This window comes from Prionailurus bengalensis, chromosome E1 (assembly GCF_016509475.1).
Source record: "Prionailurus bengalensis isolate Pbe53 chromosome E1, Fcat_Pben_1.1_paternal_pri, whole genome shotgun sequence".
In the NCBI taxonomy this organism is placed as follows: domain Eukaryota; kingdom Metazoa; phylum Chordata; class Mammalia; order Carnivora; family Felidae; genus Prionailurus; species Prionailurus bengalensis.
In genome coordinates this window covers 39,928,501-39,943,830 of record NC_057347.1, presented here as the reverse complement: position 1 = coordinate 39,943,830, position 15,330 = coordinate 39,928,501, and the positions used below count along the sequence as shown (strand labels likewise).

The following is a 15,330-nucleotide window of genomic DNA, read 5'->3' as shown; positions in this document are numbered from 1 at the left end:
TTGATTTTCTTTTGGTAATGTTTTGCAGTTTTCACATACAAATCTTTTGCCTCCTTGGTTACATTTATTCCTAAGTATTTTATTCTTGTTGATGTTACTGTAATTAAAAAAATTTTTTTTACTCCCAGTGAGAGTAAGACTTTGATTTTAGACCTATGTTAGGCTTTTGACCTATAGAAGTTTAAGATAATATATTTGTATTGGTTTAAGCCAGTAAATTTGTGGTGATTTGTGATGGTAGCAATAAGGAACTAATATGGTGAACATCTTTTGAATATCAGCTATGGGTTAGGCAAAACACTACGAACTAATCTTAATCTTTATAAAATGCTTCAAATTAAACCCATTTTAACAGATGAGGAAATTGAACTTTGGAAACTTGCTCAAATCACAGTTGGTTATTAGCATTTATGATATTTGAACCAGGTTCTATTTATAGGTGCACATGACACCACTATAGAATATGAAGAATGATTTAAAAATCAGCAGAATGAATACACCCAGGTCAATGATATTCTTCAAAATTGTTCCCTACATAAAGATTCCAACTTAATTTTGGCAAGTCTCTTTAAGAATTAACTTTTGAGGACAGCTGGGTGGCTCAGTCAGTTGAGCTTCCGACTCTTGCTTTTGGCTTAATTCATGATCCCAGGGTCACGGATCAAGCCCCATGTTGGGGTCTGCACTGAGCTTGGAGCCTGCTTGGGATGCTCTCTCTCTCTCTCTCTCTCTCTCTCTCTCTCTGCCCTTCCCTCACCTTGTGCATTCTCTAAAAAAACCCAAAAAGTTTGCTTTTGAATCAATTATAAGCCACATATGGAGGTTTTTTCCTTTTTAAAGCTTTATTCATTTATTTTTGAGAGAGATAGAGAGATAGAGAGCATAAGCAGGGGAGGGGCAGAAAGAGAGGGAGAGAGAGAGAATCCCAAGTAGGTTCTGCACTGTCAGTGCAGAGCCCTACGTGGGGCTCTATCCCACGAATCATAAGATCATGACCTGAACTGAAATTAAGAGTCAGACACTTAATGGACTGGGTCACCTAGGTGCCCTGGTGTTGTTATTGTTGTTTTAATTATCTAAGTTGATTGTTTATCTTTTTCACAAGGTTTCTTGTTGAATGGCTTCCAAAAAATCAAATCCATCCTTAAAAGACAAAGGTTTGCTATCAACAAACTGGATGTTAAAAAGATACATACATTGCCAAAACATAAAGCTCCAAACATGATTTGAACAGAGAGGCCATCATTAGAACAAAGGAAGATTCTGGCCAGAGGCAAAGCTTTTTGGATCTGCAAATTCTGTCATGTTCTTTCAAAACAAATCTCAATCCTTAGAGTTAAACCTTAATTTTGTAAATAAATGTGCTCTACCTCCCATGTGGCTTTTAAATTGTTGGCAAGTACTCTGTCATCATCATCACACATGAGGACAGTGGTTCTAAACCTTGGTGGTGCTTTGAAATCACCTGGGGTACTAAACAAGTGTTGAAGACTGAGTTTGTCCTTAGAAAGCTTGATTTAATTGGTCTGGGGCACAGCCTGGCCACTAGGAGTTTTAGAATCTCTACTGGGGGTTCTAATGAGCAAGGTCGTGACCCACTTGCCAAAACCAGGGTTTTGGTTCTCCCTTATCCTCTCATCTACTCTGTGTCCTTGGACGAGACACATAGCTTCTCTGAGCCTCAGTTTCCTTAAAGTGGAGGTAGCAATCTCTACTCTACCTGCTTTACACACTTGCCAAGAAGATCATGGAAGATTGTGTTCATGGAAACACTTTGCAAGCCAGACATTTTTATCAGGGTTATTATTTTGATTATTGATGACTTAACACATAGACAAGCTTCTTAAGAATAGAGAACCTAGTCATTTTTGTTGTTGTTGTTTCCTGCCCAACGGTAGAATTTGTATACCATCCTATTGTCTTTCACACCATTGTTTCTTTCTTTAAGTCCCCCACCTAGCTCTGCACCTGGTGTACGTGCTTTATTCAGCATTATCTGATGCTCTTTGTCTCCAGACCCATCTTCTGATGGGCCCCAAGGCCCTTCTCATTTGGCATGCCCAGTGCTCTTTGGTGACCTGTTTTATTGGCTCTTGGCTGTCCTGGTCTGAACTCTTAGCCCACTGGGAATATCATCCTCAGAGACTTGACCCAACTCCAAGCTTGTGTCCTGAATATTTTTGCTGGTTCTTTTCCTGTTTCCTGGAAAATTTTGTATTTGCTATGGATAAGCTAAGGCACTTTTTTGCATCCTTATATCTGGGGTCAAAGTCATTCACTGAGTTCTTTGAGGCCTGAGGCTACTGTCAGTGTCTGCAGGAAGAGCAGGATGGTCCAGGAACGCATAGCATTTTTCTCTGTAAAAGCCCATTTCATTACTTCCAGGAGGCATGCCTCATCACAAGCTTGTGGGATTTGTCACTTTTTAACCTCCAGTTTACTAAGAAGCAAAGCAATATGCAGGAAGCCTAGGTGTGTCTTGCCATCCATGCTCAGAGCTGGCATTGGAATTCATGAGCTCACCTCTTTGTTTTCTTCTAGTTCTCGTGTTTTGTCACACCCTGGCCAGTGTCTCATCTCTCTACCTCACAGTAAGGGCCCAGCAGACTCAAGTCTACTTACTTGTATCATTTTGAACAAGTTCACTTCTTTTCAGATTATTTATCGCTGATATATGGTGACAATAATGGCATTGAAACATTCATAGCTTGGGGTGAGGGTAGAATACCATACGTGAAGTGTTCTAGTAGACTACCCGATGAGGAAATGACATATTGATACTCATTACTTTCCTGCCTCACCATTTGCACCTCAGTTTTCTTCTCCATAAATTCAGGTCTTTCTAGCTTTAGAATTCTTTGATTCTTAGAAAATAGATCTTACTTCTGAGAGGTGAACTTTTACAGGGCTAAAAGTTCAGGGTGAGGCAAAAAGCCTGTCTCTCAGATTCTAAATAACCTTAGGTCCTGCCATTGTGCATTTTGATTTGTTTAGATGCTAAGAAGAGGCAGTGTAATCTCCAATCTGGATGTATCAATCAGTAATGTAAAAGGACAACCATTTCCCTGTGGAGAAAAGTAATAAGTGTAACTTGGTTTTGGTTCAAGAGGGTACCATAAAAAGTAGCTGAGGGAAAGGTCTGCTTGGGCAGACAAGGCTTTGGAGGACTGATGGGGTTGGGAAAGGGTTGGGAATAGGGTCCCAGAGGGAATCAGAAGCAAAAATGATAAAGAGAGGGGCAATGGGAAGAAAGGAATCTAAGATTTTCTTCCCCTTAAAAAATCAGAGAAATTTCTGTGCCAAAGGTTTGCATTGTGTTTAGGTATTTGGGCTCAAGAGTTAGACAATGAATTGTTTAAATCCCAACTCTGCCACTTACTATTTGTGTCTTGGGAAAATTCCGAGCCTTCCCTAAGCTGTTAATTTATCCGTAAAATGGGAATAATTTTATAGACCGATATTATAGGGTTGTTGAGAGGGTCAAATAAGAAATGTGCCATAACACTTAGCACCTAGCTTGTTTGGCACAGAATAAGTACTCATGAAGTGGTAAGTAACATCATCAGTATCACCAAAACCACTGTCATCATTATTATGGATGATAGCACAGAAATGCAAGGCTGGGGAAATCTCAGAAAATGAGTAGAGCCCATTTCAATGCCAATACAAGAAAGGAGGCTTTGGTGGCAATACAATCTCCATGTAGAGAACTTGTCTTCTCAAAAACCACCCCAGACAAGATAACCAAACCCACAAGATCAGTAACCTAGCAGAGAATGTAGGCACAGTGTGCCCTCTGCCAACTTCCTATTCTGGCTACCAAGTCAATGTTAAAATTTGTATTTTTGTTGATTAATTCATGAATTTAGTTCTATGTCCCTAGTGTTTGCAAGGTAGGTGAATGAGGTATTATCACCATTGGATTGGCCTGGGCAATGTACCCATGTGTCTGCTCAACAGAATTGAATTTTCAAAAAATTCTACGTCTGGGCCATCTGGCCAACACTAGGAAGGATAAAAGTTAAAGAATCACTGGTCTCACCCCCAACCATATTCACACACAATACATTACTTAAATTTTATAACAGAACTATGAGGTGGGCAGCATTATTCCTACTTAAATTTAAGTGATGAAGAAAACAAGAGTGAAAAAGGGGAACTCACTTCTTGGAGCTCATCTCATCAGTAAGAATGTGAACTCAGGTGGTTTAGCTCCAAGTGTGTGCTTTTCTGTTACCTTGATACTGCCTTTGAAATCTGGACACATCCTTCATAAATGACTCATATTGTGTTCCACAAATAACTTTTTGGGACTTCTGTCTGAACCGTGATTTTGTTTCTGTGTGGAATAAAGGACAGAGTGACAAGGAACAGAAGGTGAGATGAGGAGGGCTACTTCGTTAAGATTCTTTATTGGGCAATAGGGAGACTCCCAGGAATTTGGAAGGGTCCAAGGGTATCTGACCCCACAGGTGATAGAGAGGCACCCACTCATCAGGGATGGTGTCCACTTCTTAGGGACGACAGAGTGAAAGTGCGTTCTCATGGGCGTTGTGACTGGTTTTGGGAGCATCTCAGGTTGGCAGAGTCACAACTCTAGGGACGTATGATGCTCTCACAAAGAGGAATAAGTCTAGGAACGAGGAGAAAGAAATATCCAGAGACTTTGAGATAAGGTCACCATGCACACAAAGATAACTCTGAGCTCCTCATTCTGGTTTTTCCATTCTTCTTGAGTCTGAAGTATTATGCTTCAAATTTATGCTTCAACATTGCCACTTGAACTCTCTTTATGGAATAGTCCAGGCATAATTTTCCTTCTAGATATTTCTTCTTCTCATCTTTAGGAAGATTGTTGCTTCAGTACAGTTTTGTAAACTTTTTGTATAAAGGGCCAGAGACTAAATATTTTAGGCTTTGCAAACCATATGGTCCCTATTACAACTATTCAATTCTGCCATTGTAGAACAAAATCAGCCATAGACAATACCTAAATAAATGAACATGGCTGTGCCAATAAAACTATATTTAGAAAGAAAGGCAGGAGGCAGAACTTGGTCTGTGGGCCCTAGTTTGCTGATATCTGCTTCAGGGCTATTCCCACCCATCCAGCCAGTTTTACTTCCTAGCCATGAACACTCCATTGTTTTCAATCTCCATGTATTGATAAATTTCCACAGCCCCAATTAATATTCTCATAAGTAGGGCCCAGGTTTCTTGCAACTAATACAGGACAAACTCCTGCTATGAAGTCAAGTTGAACCAAACACTGAACCATGGGTAGGACTGGGAAAAGAGAGCCCCTTGGAAGACTGTTCACTCCAGACTCTCTTTCCAGGGAATCTAGTGGCATAACCTCATGGGTGAGGAGTTCCAAACAACTCCACCCCATGTCCCTGGCTGTCCTACCCTCTGAGTAATGGAGAGAGCCATTTGGGGTTGTGATGATTCTGTCTCCTTTGAAGCCATCTGATGAAATTCTGATTTCACCAACCACTAGCACCCATGAGGAACCTGGTGTGACACAAGCTAAATGGAATAATTTTATGGGTTGAGGAGACTCTTTGCAGGCATCTAACTAGCATATTTTGGAGAAAAAATTAGCTGAAGCATTAGGAAGGGAAATTATGCTGTATGCCACCCCCCACCCACCATTAAGAGTATAAAAGGACCATGGAGGAAGGAGAAACTCAAACCTCACCACATCCACCTAGATTAGCTTACTTGCTCTCCATCACCTCTCCCTGCACCATGCCTTACAACTGCTGCCTTCCCAACCTGAGCTGCCGCTCCACCTGCTGCTCCCGGCCCTGCGTGCCCCCCAGCTGCCACACCTGTACCCTGCCCGGGGCCTGCAACATCCCCGCCAACGTGGGCAACTGCGGCTGGTTCTGCGAGGGCTCCTTCAATGGCAGCGAGAAGGAGACCATGCAGTTCCTGAACGACCGCCTGGCCAGCTACCTGGAGAAGGTGCGCCAGCTGGAGCGGGAGAACGCGGAGCTGGAGACCAGGATCCGGGAGTGGTGCCAGCAGCAGGTGCCCTTCGTGTGCCCCAGCTACCAGTCCTACTTCCGGACCATCGAGGAGCTCCAGCAGAAGGTGAGGGGGGTGCCATGTGGGGGCACAGCAGCAGCTGACTGTCTTTGAACAATAAGACATTCTCAAGTTCAAGTGGCCCTCACAGTAGAATCTTGTTTTCAGATTCTGTGTGCCAAGTCTGAGAATGCCAGGCTGGTGGTGCAGATCGACAACGCCAAGTTGGCCTCTGATGACTTCAGAACCAAGTAGGTTGAGACTTTTAGGCTAGGTGACCCCTAAGGTCCTTATGGCTCTCTCATGGCCCTGTGGGACTAACATTTCCTGGAAGGGGAGAGGCAGCCATTTTTCCCTTTTGATTTCTCTTCTCAAGCCTGGCTTTATCTAAAACTGGTTTCAAACAGAGATCCAGACTCATATGCTGTGTGCACTTCAGCCTATATTGCTATCTCTGGAAGGCCTTCTTAAATCCCCAAATTCAGAGATTGAAAGAGACTGTTCTATGGGGAGTGGTGGTATATTAACCAACAAAATTGAGAGGAAAATGAGAGACTCCAACTCATGAGTTCTTGTGGGGACCTTCTGGTGTTAGGGTGAGTCAGGGGCCTCTCCAATCTATTTGTGCAGAGCTTGAGGGAAACATGGAAGAAAAGGGGGAGAAAACTGTACCAGCTCAAAGAGATGGAGGCCAGTCCATGCACACAAGACACAGAACAGGGGACCGGCCTCTTTCCTGCCTCATCCTTTCTGATCTGTGTGTGCAGGTACGAGACGGAGCTGGGCTTGAGGCAGCTAGTGGAGTCGGACATCAACGGCCTGCGCAGGATCCTGGACGAGCTGACTCTGTGCAAGTCTGACCTGGAGGCCCAGGTGGAGTCCCTGAGGGAGGAGCTGCTGAGCCTCAAGAAGAACCACGAGGAGGTGAGAGGAAAAGGAAAAAAAAAGTAGGTTTCAGATCCAAGCCTTTAGCATCAGCAACCAGGAGGCAAGTGCCATCAGGCTTCTTGAGCTGGGACTCTTCTCTGAAGAACTCAAGAGTCTTCAGAGAATGATGATACTATACCCATAGCATGTAGGGAGGTGGGTTGCTTATTCTCCAGCAACTGGGTGAGGTTGGGCAGGTGTTGGAGATGCTGAGAAAAGGCATCCATTTATTGAGCCCTGCTCGCTGCTGCTCACTGTTAGTTTTTAAATTTGGTGGTAGAGATGGAGGGAAAAAAATAACTAAGACATGTTCCCTCTCTTCAACGGGCTCCCAGTGGTCTAGGCAGATGGCTATGTACAAACGATGGTAGAATACGGGCAGAAGAAAGTAATTCCATATGAGAAGTATGAGCAACATATGCAGGGAATAGTCCAGTCTACCTGGAAGGAGACAGGGAATGTTCTCAGAGACATGTCATGGGAAGGACGAGGCTTTCACACTTGGATGTTTCAATCTGGGGGAAGAGACTGAGCAAAGACACAGAGTGGAAGAGCAGGTATATTAGAGTTTGGCACATGGATTGATATGGCTGGGCATGCATTACTATAGGGGTGAGTTGGGAAATGAGGTAGGATTTGCACAGGCCAGGGAGTTTGGACTTGAGTCTTATTGGAAATGTGAGCTTCTTTCAGTTTTTTTGGGAAATATATTGATGTGATCCCTATTTGGGTCTAATCCTACATCGTATCTGTGTCAATCTTTGGGAATGATCAGGATATACATTTTTGGCAGGGTTGTTCTCACTGTCCTACAGTAGGAAGATATACAGCAGATCCATTTCTGTGGTTCATTTCTTCCTCTTCTTCCCTCAGGAAGTCAACACCCTGCGCTGCCAGATCGGAGACCGCCTCAACGTGGAGGTGGACGCGGCCCCCACCGTGGACCTGAACCGCGTGCTCAACGAGACCAGGAGCCAATATGAGGCCCTGGTGGAGACCAACCGCAGGGACGTGGAGGAATGGTTCACCACCCAGGTGGGCATCTCAGCACGCGGCCGCCCGGGCCCCTCGGCCCCTCGCGGCCCTTGAGGCAGGGTCTCACCCTGTCTCGTCCCCTGTGCTGTTTCAGACAGAGGAGCTGAACAAGCAAGTGGTGTCCAGTGCGGAGCAGCTGCAGTCCTGCCAGGTGGAGATCATTGAGCTGAGACGCACGGTCAATGCCCTGGAGATCGAGCTGCAGGCCCAGCACAACCTGGTGGGTGTCGCTCGGGGTGCTGCCCACCCTCTCCTCACCTGGTGAAGCCTGTGACTTCTCTGGAATCCCATGGAGTCGCCCCCTGAGAAGCGGCTCTGTGACATTCTGTATGTTCCCCTCACAGAGGGACTCCCTGGAGAACACGCTGACGGAGACCGAGGCGCGCTACAGCGCCCAGCTGGGCCAGGTGCAGTGCATGATCACCAACGTGGAGTCCCAGCTGGCCGAGATCCGCTGTGACCTGGAGCGGCAGAACCAGGAGTACCAGGTGCTGCTGGACGTCAAGGCCCGGCTGGAGTGCGAGATCAACACGTACCGGGGCCTGCTGGAGAGCGAGGATTGCAAGTGAGTGCGAGGCAAAGAACTCTGGAGGACATGTGGTGGGACTACAAGATATTGTGAGCATACACATGGTGGCCACGTTTTCAACTCACAGAACAACATGCATGTATAGAGTCCATGATGTGACAGTTAAGCAGAAAAGGAAGGTCAGTGGTGAAGGGCATACATCCCCTGCATCAGGGAGCTAATGATAGAGAAGCGGTGGTGGACAGATTGTTGCAACAATAACTGTTGGGTAAGACAGCGTGTATTGTTTTCAGGAGAGCTCAAGAGCATAACATATTTTTCAAAAGGCCAATTTCCACCTCAGCACATGGCATTCTGGGATGGGGAGAAGGATTCGATGGCAATCAAATTTGATTCCAACTATTTCCAACCACTGAGAATTCATGGGTTGTCTCATTAGGCACCTTAGGGCTCTCTCCACAATCATCCCCAATCCGCTCTAAACCTCTGTGTCCTTCCAGGCTTCCCTGCAACCCATGTGCTACCACCAACGCTTGTGGCAATTCCTGCGGGTCCTGTGGTGCCTCTCAAACGCGTTGCTCTTAATTTAAGAACTTTCACCCTCTTTGAAGACAACAATGAAGCCACTCTGATCAAGCAAAGGAAAGGTCCTCGGATCTTGCCTTCTTTGGAGCCTAGCCATGCCAAATATGATATCTCTAGACATGAAAATGCCTTCCAGATTCAACAAGCAAAGGCACACATGGTTAACTTCCAATGTCTGGGAAATCCCTTTCTGTTGAAGTTCGAGTGTCTTTGTTTCTGAAGATGTCCAGCTCCATGGTATCTGAGCTCCAGGTATTACTTTTAGGGCATTTCCTGTATGTATTGTGTTTCCTGTTTTTCTTGCTTCTTTGGTATTCTCTGGAATGCAAGGAAGCTACTTCATTTACTTCCCAATAAACTTCATTTCTCTGGCATAGTAAATGTGTTTCTCATTCATATTTATGCACTGTAAAGTACCTGTTGTGGCTATTTCATAAAAACGTCCCTTTGTTAGGATGAAATGGGTTAAATGACTAACCCCAGCCATTATGCTCCACTGGTAAATACTGCTGGAGGGGGGAGGGACTGTTCTCCTGGGAAGCTCCTGCCAAGGGGCGACCATGAAGGAAACCTGGCCTCCAACACTCATGCCCCTCTTTCCTTGGCTGCAGGGTCCTTGGCAATACTGAGTCCTCCCCAGATCTGACTGCTATTTCTCACGGTCATCCTCATCATTCAGGGGTTGATTTTCTGTTCCCCTTTCTCGTAAACTGCCTAAAGACCAGCTTCTGTAGAAACTGCTCAAAGAGCAGCTACCCTCTCCTTTCAACCTGTCAACTGTACCTGCATCCCCACTGTAGATTACCTGCCTTTCCCTGAAGACGTGCCTTCAATGATTTCCATAAACCAGCACACTCTGGGTTCTCTCGTTATATCTCCTGCTACCCATTTTCCAGCTCCTGATTAGCCTGCCTTCTCCTTTCTGTCCCAATTGGAGGAAATGCCTAGATCCTCAGCTGTGTTTTTTTCTCCTCCATCCCTGTTCAGGAAGAACTAGCACCTCTATGCTGACAACTCCGAATCTTGCTCTCATTTTAGTTCAAGTCCCAGGTCTTTAGTTGCCCATAGGACAGTTTCACTTGATACTAGGCTGCCACATCACATTTAATTGGACTGAAACTTATCTTCATCAAACTGGTTCCTCTTGTTACCCACTTGTTACACACAACACTTCTTAATCTAAAGACCCTTTAAATGCAGGTAAGCGCATCTTCCCACCTTCCCCTCTTTTCAAGTTCCCTCTTTCCTCTAGGTCTTCTCTCCTATCTACAATGTTCTTATGTAACTTCTGTATCATTTTATTTCTTATAATTTCAAGAAAGACCAGTGCTCATTGTCTCCCCCAACAGACATGAACACTACCTCCCACGTGATTCATATCTGAATTATTAGAGCTCTCAATTCTCTTGGTCACTGTGTCAAGTCTTCATTCGATTTGACCCTATCTAACCTACACAACTGCAACCAACCATCTGTTGTGTATGCTCCATGTGGAGCACTGAGAATACACAAATAAATGAGCCCTGGTCCTGGCCCACGGCATGTTCACAGTCTAGAATGGACAAGACAAAGAGACAACCCTTATGCAGACAAACATCCATGTGGCCCAAGAAAGGTGTAAGTAAAGAATGATACATTTCTGACCTGTGAGAGAAAAACTATATGATTTCAGGAATTATTTCTATAGTTTAAGTGTGAGAGAGTGGTAAAAAGAGAGAGGAGGTAGCGCTCAATCAGAGCTTTGAAAACCCAAATATTCTGTTCATATGAATACTGTCTGCCTATCCTTCAAGAGAGACAGTATCATCACCCAGTTATAGCCCAGTGTAAACCACGGAATACTGTATGTGGAATAAAGGAACAGTAACACTAATGAGGATTCATGAGAAGGTTATTAAAACTTAATATACTTCCCTTGTTCCAACTTCAGTCAACGATTACTGTATGATATTAGCATAATTCTGAAATGAAGTTTGATGGGGTATGTTTGGACAGATGAGTATATGCAGGTCTGACAAGAGGGAAAGTTTTCCCAAACATGACCTTTGCCTGGAAAGGAGAAGAGGAAGCAGGAAATGTGTCTAGAGCTTGGCAGACCAATTTCTAACTGGAGCAAAGCATAAATATAGTGGCTGATGATGAAACTGCAAAGTAGTCATGGAGCACTATATCTGGCAGTGCTTTTCATGGTTATCTGTGAGATTTATTTGTAAGGAAGTTTGGGATATGATCTATAGAGAGCTATGTATAAGGTGGGTTGTGATGAGTCCTAGAAGTTGGTGAGATTGGGTGGAAAAGAAGGAAGAATCATTGGGAGGCTGGTGAGAGACAACAGGACTGAGATGGGGGTGGTGGTTGGGGAGCCAAGGGTGGGGTGGATTTCAGAGGCACAGCCTGGGATGTGGAAGCAAATTGGGGGTAGAGGAACAATGGAAAGGGAAGGAAGGAAACTAGTACTGATTGAATACCTGCTTTGGGTCAACATGAGAGACATTTTTTGAGCCTGAGAAAATGAAACACCAGTGGGGCTCCAGTGGAGAAGGCTGGAAGAGAATGACTGGATTTGGGAGAGACGTCAGAGAGTTACCTAAACAGAGATGATCAGTTAGAACCATAGGAGTTGTTAAGACTGTCAAGGGGATGATGTTACACTATGGACAACCTTGGGAACCACTGGTAGAAATGACAGAGTGGTCTCAGGCTCTCCAAAATCCCTGACGTGAGGTTCCTTCTTGATTTGGCCCAGTCCCCAAGGAGAGAGGTGATATCTGGTTAAAAGCAGTTGGGAGTGGGAAGCTGAAGCAACACAGAAGTCAAAAAAGGGGTGCCTGGATGGCTCAGTTGGTTAAGCGTCTGACTTTGGCTCAGGTCATGGTCTCACGGTTCATGAGTTGAGCCCTTCATCGGGCTCTGTACTGACAGCTCAGAGCCTGGACCCTGCTTCAGATTCTGTGTCTCCCTCTCTCTCTGCCCCCCACCACCCCCTGCTCACATTCCATCTCTCTCTTTCAAAAAATAAATACACATTAAAAATTAAAAAAAAAAAGAAGTCAGAAGAAATTGGGGTTTTGATGAGGGAATGGTCAATGGCATCCTTCTCATGAATCCTCATTAGTGTTATGGTTCCTTATTTATTCCACTTACAGTATTCTATGGTTTACACTAGGCTTCAATTAGGTGAAGATATTGTCTCTCTTGAAGGGAGAGAAAGAGGAGAATTCAGACAAGTCAGTGGACATAGTAATAGGGAGATCACTGGTGACCATAGAGAGAGTAGGGTCTATAGGTTGCTGAGGAAAGAAGTCATAGTTCAGTGACTTTCACATCTTTTTCAAGTTACCAACTTAATAGTGAACTTAACACAAAAGTTCAACACAATGTATTCATACTAAACATGAAGCTTACTTTGCTTTATCTTCTGTGTACACTTTTAAGTGTTTATTTTTGAGAGAGAGAGAAAGAGATGGGGGGGGGGAGAGAGAGAGAGAACAAGTGGGGGAGGAGCAGAGAGAGAGAGAGAGAGAGGGAGACACAAAATCTGTACAGGCTCCAGGCTCTGAGCAGTCAGTGCTGAGCCTGACACAACATGGGCTCAAACCCATGATCATGACCTGAGCCGAAGTTAGAGGTGTAACTGAATGAGCCATCCAGGTGCCCCCTCTGTGGAACTCTCAAAATGTTTTAGCACCTGCTCTTCCCTTTGGTATGCAGAGCAGTCACATAAACAGGTGTTCATTCCTTCTCTGAGTGGTTCCTGAATCCAGCTTTCGCAGATTAGCACCATTAAGTTATGTTGTCTTGGATTTTTTTTCACATTCTTCTTGACTTCTCTATTCTAGACTGGATAGAGTTAAAAACATACTGATGAGCTTTGCATTTTTATGATTTGGCTTGGTCCCTTAAAGACCTCCAAACTCCATTCCCACTGGGAGTCGAAGACTGAGTGTAAGGGACAGAACAGCAGTTCTGGAGAGGATTTGAGTGATGGGCTCTGAATCCTATTTCGGGGTGCATTTTGATCAGCCCATATTAGCATTGACCTAGCTCATTCTGCATATCCTCCTCTGTTTGTTCCTCATTGAAAATCTAGTTTGAACATCTTCCCAAAGCCAAACCTGTTGGTTTAATTCCTGGATCACCATGACAATTGCTCCCTTCAATGTGGTAAGACCGAGTGGTTGATAAACTGGCAATAGATACTTTTATGGAATAGTCTATGGAAGCCCTATATCTTGTTCTTATAAGCAGCTCTAACTGGGGCTGGCCCAGCAGGGTGGGATAGGGTTGGTAATGAACAGTGTTTCTGCTTTTCGGATTTTCCAGTGAATAACTCTTCATCCCTTAGGCAAACATCAGTATCTTGGTTTATGTGTGCCCAGCGATGGCACTCCTGGTCTCTTCTTGCCATTTGTCTACATTAAAATAGAATTAATCTGTAAGTGGCTCAGTATGTTACTTTGCATTTCCCAAGTAATGCAATTTATATTTCTCGTGGTGAGAATTTCAAGTGCCAGTACCTGGCCATCAGAGAAGATGGTTTTGGGAAGGAGGAGGGAGGCTTCCTAATACCTTTAAAGTTCTGCCATGGGAAGATGGTCTCAGTAGATCTGCCCTGAAACTACTCTGGTTGAGTGCCTCCGGTGGGTTGGCATGTGATCTCTCCCACGGATATAGTCTTGGCTTCCATAATAAATAGTATCTTTTAACCTCAAGTGCAATTTTCTCACATCTGGAGACCAGAAGCCTTACTGTGGCGTCTGCCACAATTACACAGGCAGGTCTAAAACTTTTTTGTTTGTTAGGATTTGATCTGCTCATCATGTTTATTGAAGGGTCATTAACTAGAGACAATGACATTGCTTATGTAAAGGGAAGGATTCAAGCACACAGTAAGTGGAATAAATAAAAAACAACTGCCTTCCAGAAATCTTGGGAGATAAAACTTGGCTCTTTTCTAAATAAACCCAAGTCCTCTCAACTATTATAATCTAATTACCATGTAGCTATGCAGAAATCATGGTTATTTTTGCTCAAGAGGTGGGAGTAGTCATGTTTTCTAAACTCTGCCCTCCACTTTTGAAGATACAGGGTACTTATCTCTGGGTCATTTTGTTCTGAGGCAGAAGCTGCCATCATGGTTTAGGAATCCCTGCAGACATATTTATCAATCCAGAATACAGCATCTCTCCTATTCTTTAAAAAAGTGCCATTGTCTCGGTTTTCCTCTTTGGAATGTTGGGAAATAGAAGAAGGAGCGAAACAGAAAAGCTGATGAATCTGATGAAAGCTATTTGCTTTATGTTATTGGTACTGATTTTAAACTAGCACGCCCGTCCGATCTCTCTCTAAATGTAGAGATTCAGGCAGGAGAGGCAGAGAGTTGTGGATTGTGAACGTGGGTAAGGATGTCAGTGTCTTCAAAGCATTACCTTCTGGGAGACTGCACACTTACTCCAAATTCGCTGCCCTTTATGGGAGCAGATCTGAAGCTTCATGTTGGCAATGACTTTCAGAATCACCCAAGAAAGAGTACATTATTATTTTACAGTCCCGATGTGTTTCTGACGCATTAAAGATGCTACCAAATTCTGTTGCTTATCCCACTTACTAGGCTTGGTTCCAAATGATATCCGGTGAGTTTCAAAAAGAGACACACTCTCAGGAGATGAAGATTTGTCTTCAATGAGGCTAACCAAAAGAAAGTGTCCCAGAGTGTGAGGTCAGCTTTGTAGAAGAGGTGATGTGAGCGGTGGCTATACAGGAGGAATGAGCACATAGCTTCCAGAAGGAATTGCTTTAAGGTGTCTCTGTCCTATTTTGAGTGCTGATAGATGAAACGTAAAATCCTCAGAGTTCATATCTCCATCTGGAATAGCACCGGGGCAGAAATATATTGATGGTCAAAGATGCTACTAAGCATGTCATGGCGTGGTGGTTTTTCAGGATCACATCCTTGGGAGAACTGGGCTCAGATGTTTCTCTGTCAAATCAACCAAAGGTTTCTTTTTTTTTTTTTTTCAAGCTTTTAGCAGGTATTACACTTTCTCATTTACCAGACTTCCTTCCATTAGAATGGAAAGGACCTTTGGTTCTTTGATGGAGAACAGGCTTTTGTTTCTTGGCCCGCTCTAATCTAGGAGGGGATAGTGCCGGGTAGTGATTGAGCTTCACTGAACTCAATCCACTTGCGCATTATTGCAAGTCAGTAGTGAGGAGACTGG

General features: G+C 44.2%; 1 protein-coding gene across 2 annotated transcripts; it reads left to right on the top strand.

Moving 5' to 3' along the window:
- The first annotated feature begins 5,683 nt into the window (after positions 1-5,683).
- KRT34 (keratin 34) lies at positions 5,684-9,490 on the top strand. 2 transcript variants are annotated; one of them, XM_043584452.1, is made up of 7 exons: positions 5,716-6,099; positions 6,202-6,284; positions 6,801-6,957; positions 7,834-7,995; positions 8,090-8,215; positions 8,340-8,560; positions 9,025-9,490. In XM_043584452.1, exons 1-7 carry the CDS (start codon positions 5,752-5,754, stop codon positions 9,107-9,109), a joined length of 1,182 nt encoding a protein of 393 aa, XP_043440387.1. In that variant the 5' UTR covers positions 5,716-5,751; the 3' UTR covers positions 9,110-9,490. The 2 variants fall into 2 exon arrangements, with proteins under 2 accessions (XP_043440386.1, XP_043440387.1); XM_043584451.1 differs by lacking the exon at positions 8,090-8,215 and having other exon boundaries at positions 5,684-6,099; positions 8,370-8,560.
- The last annotated feature ends 5,840 nt before the right edge of the window (positions 9,491-15,330 follow it).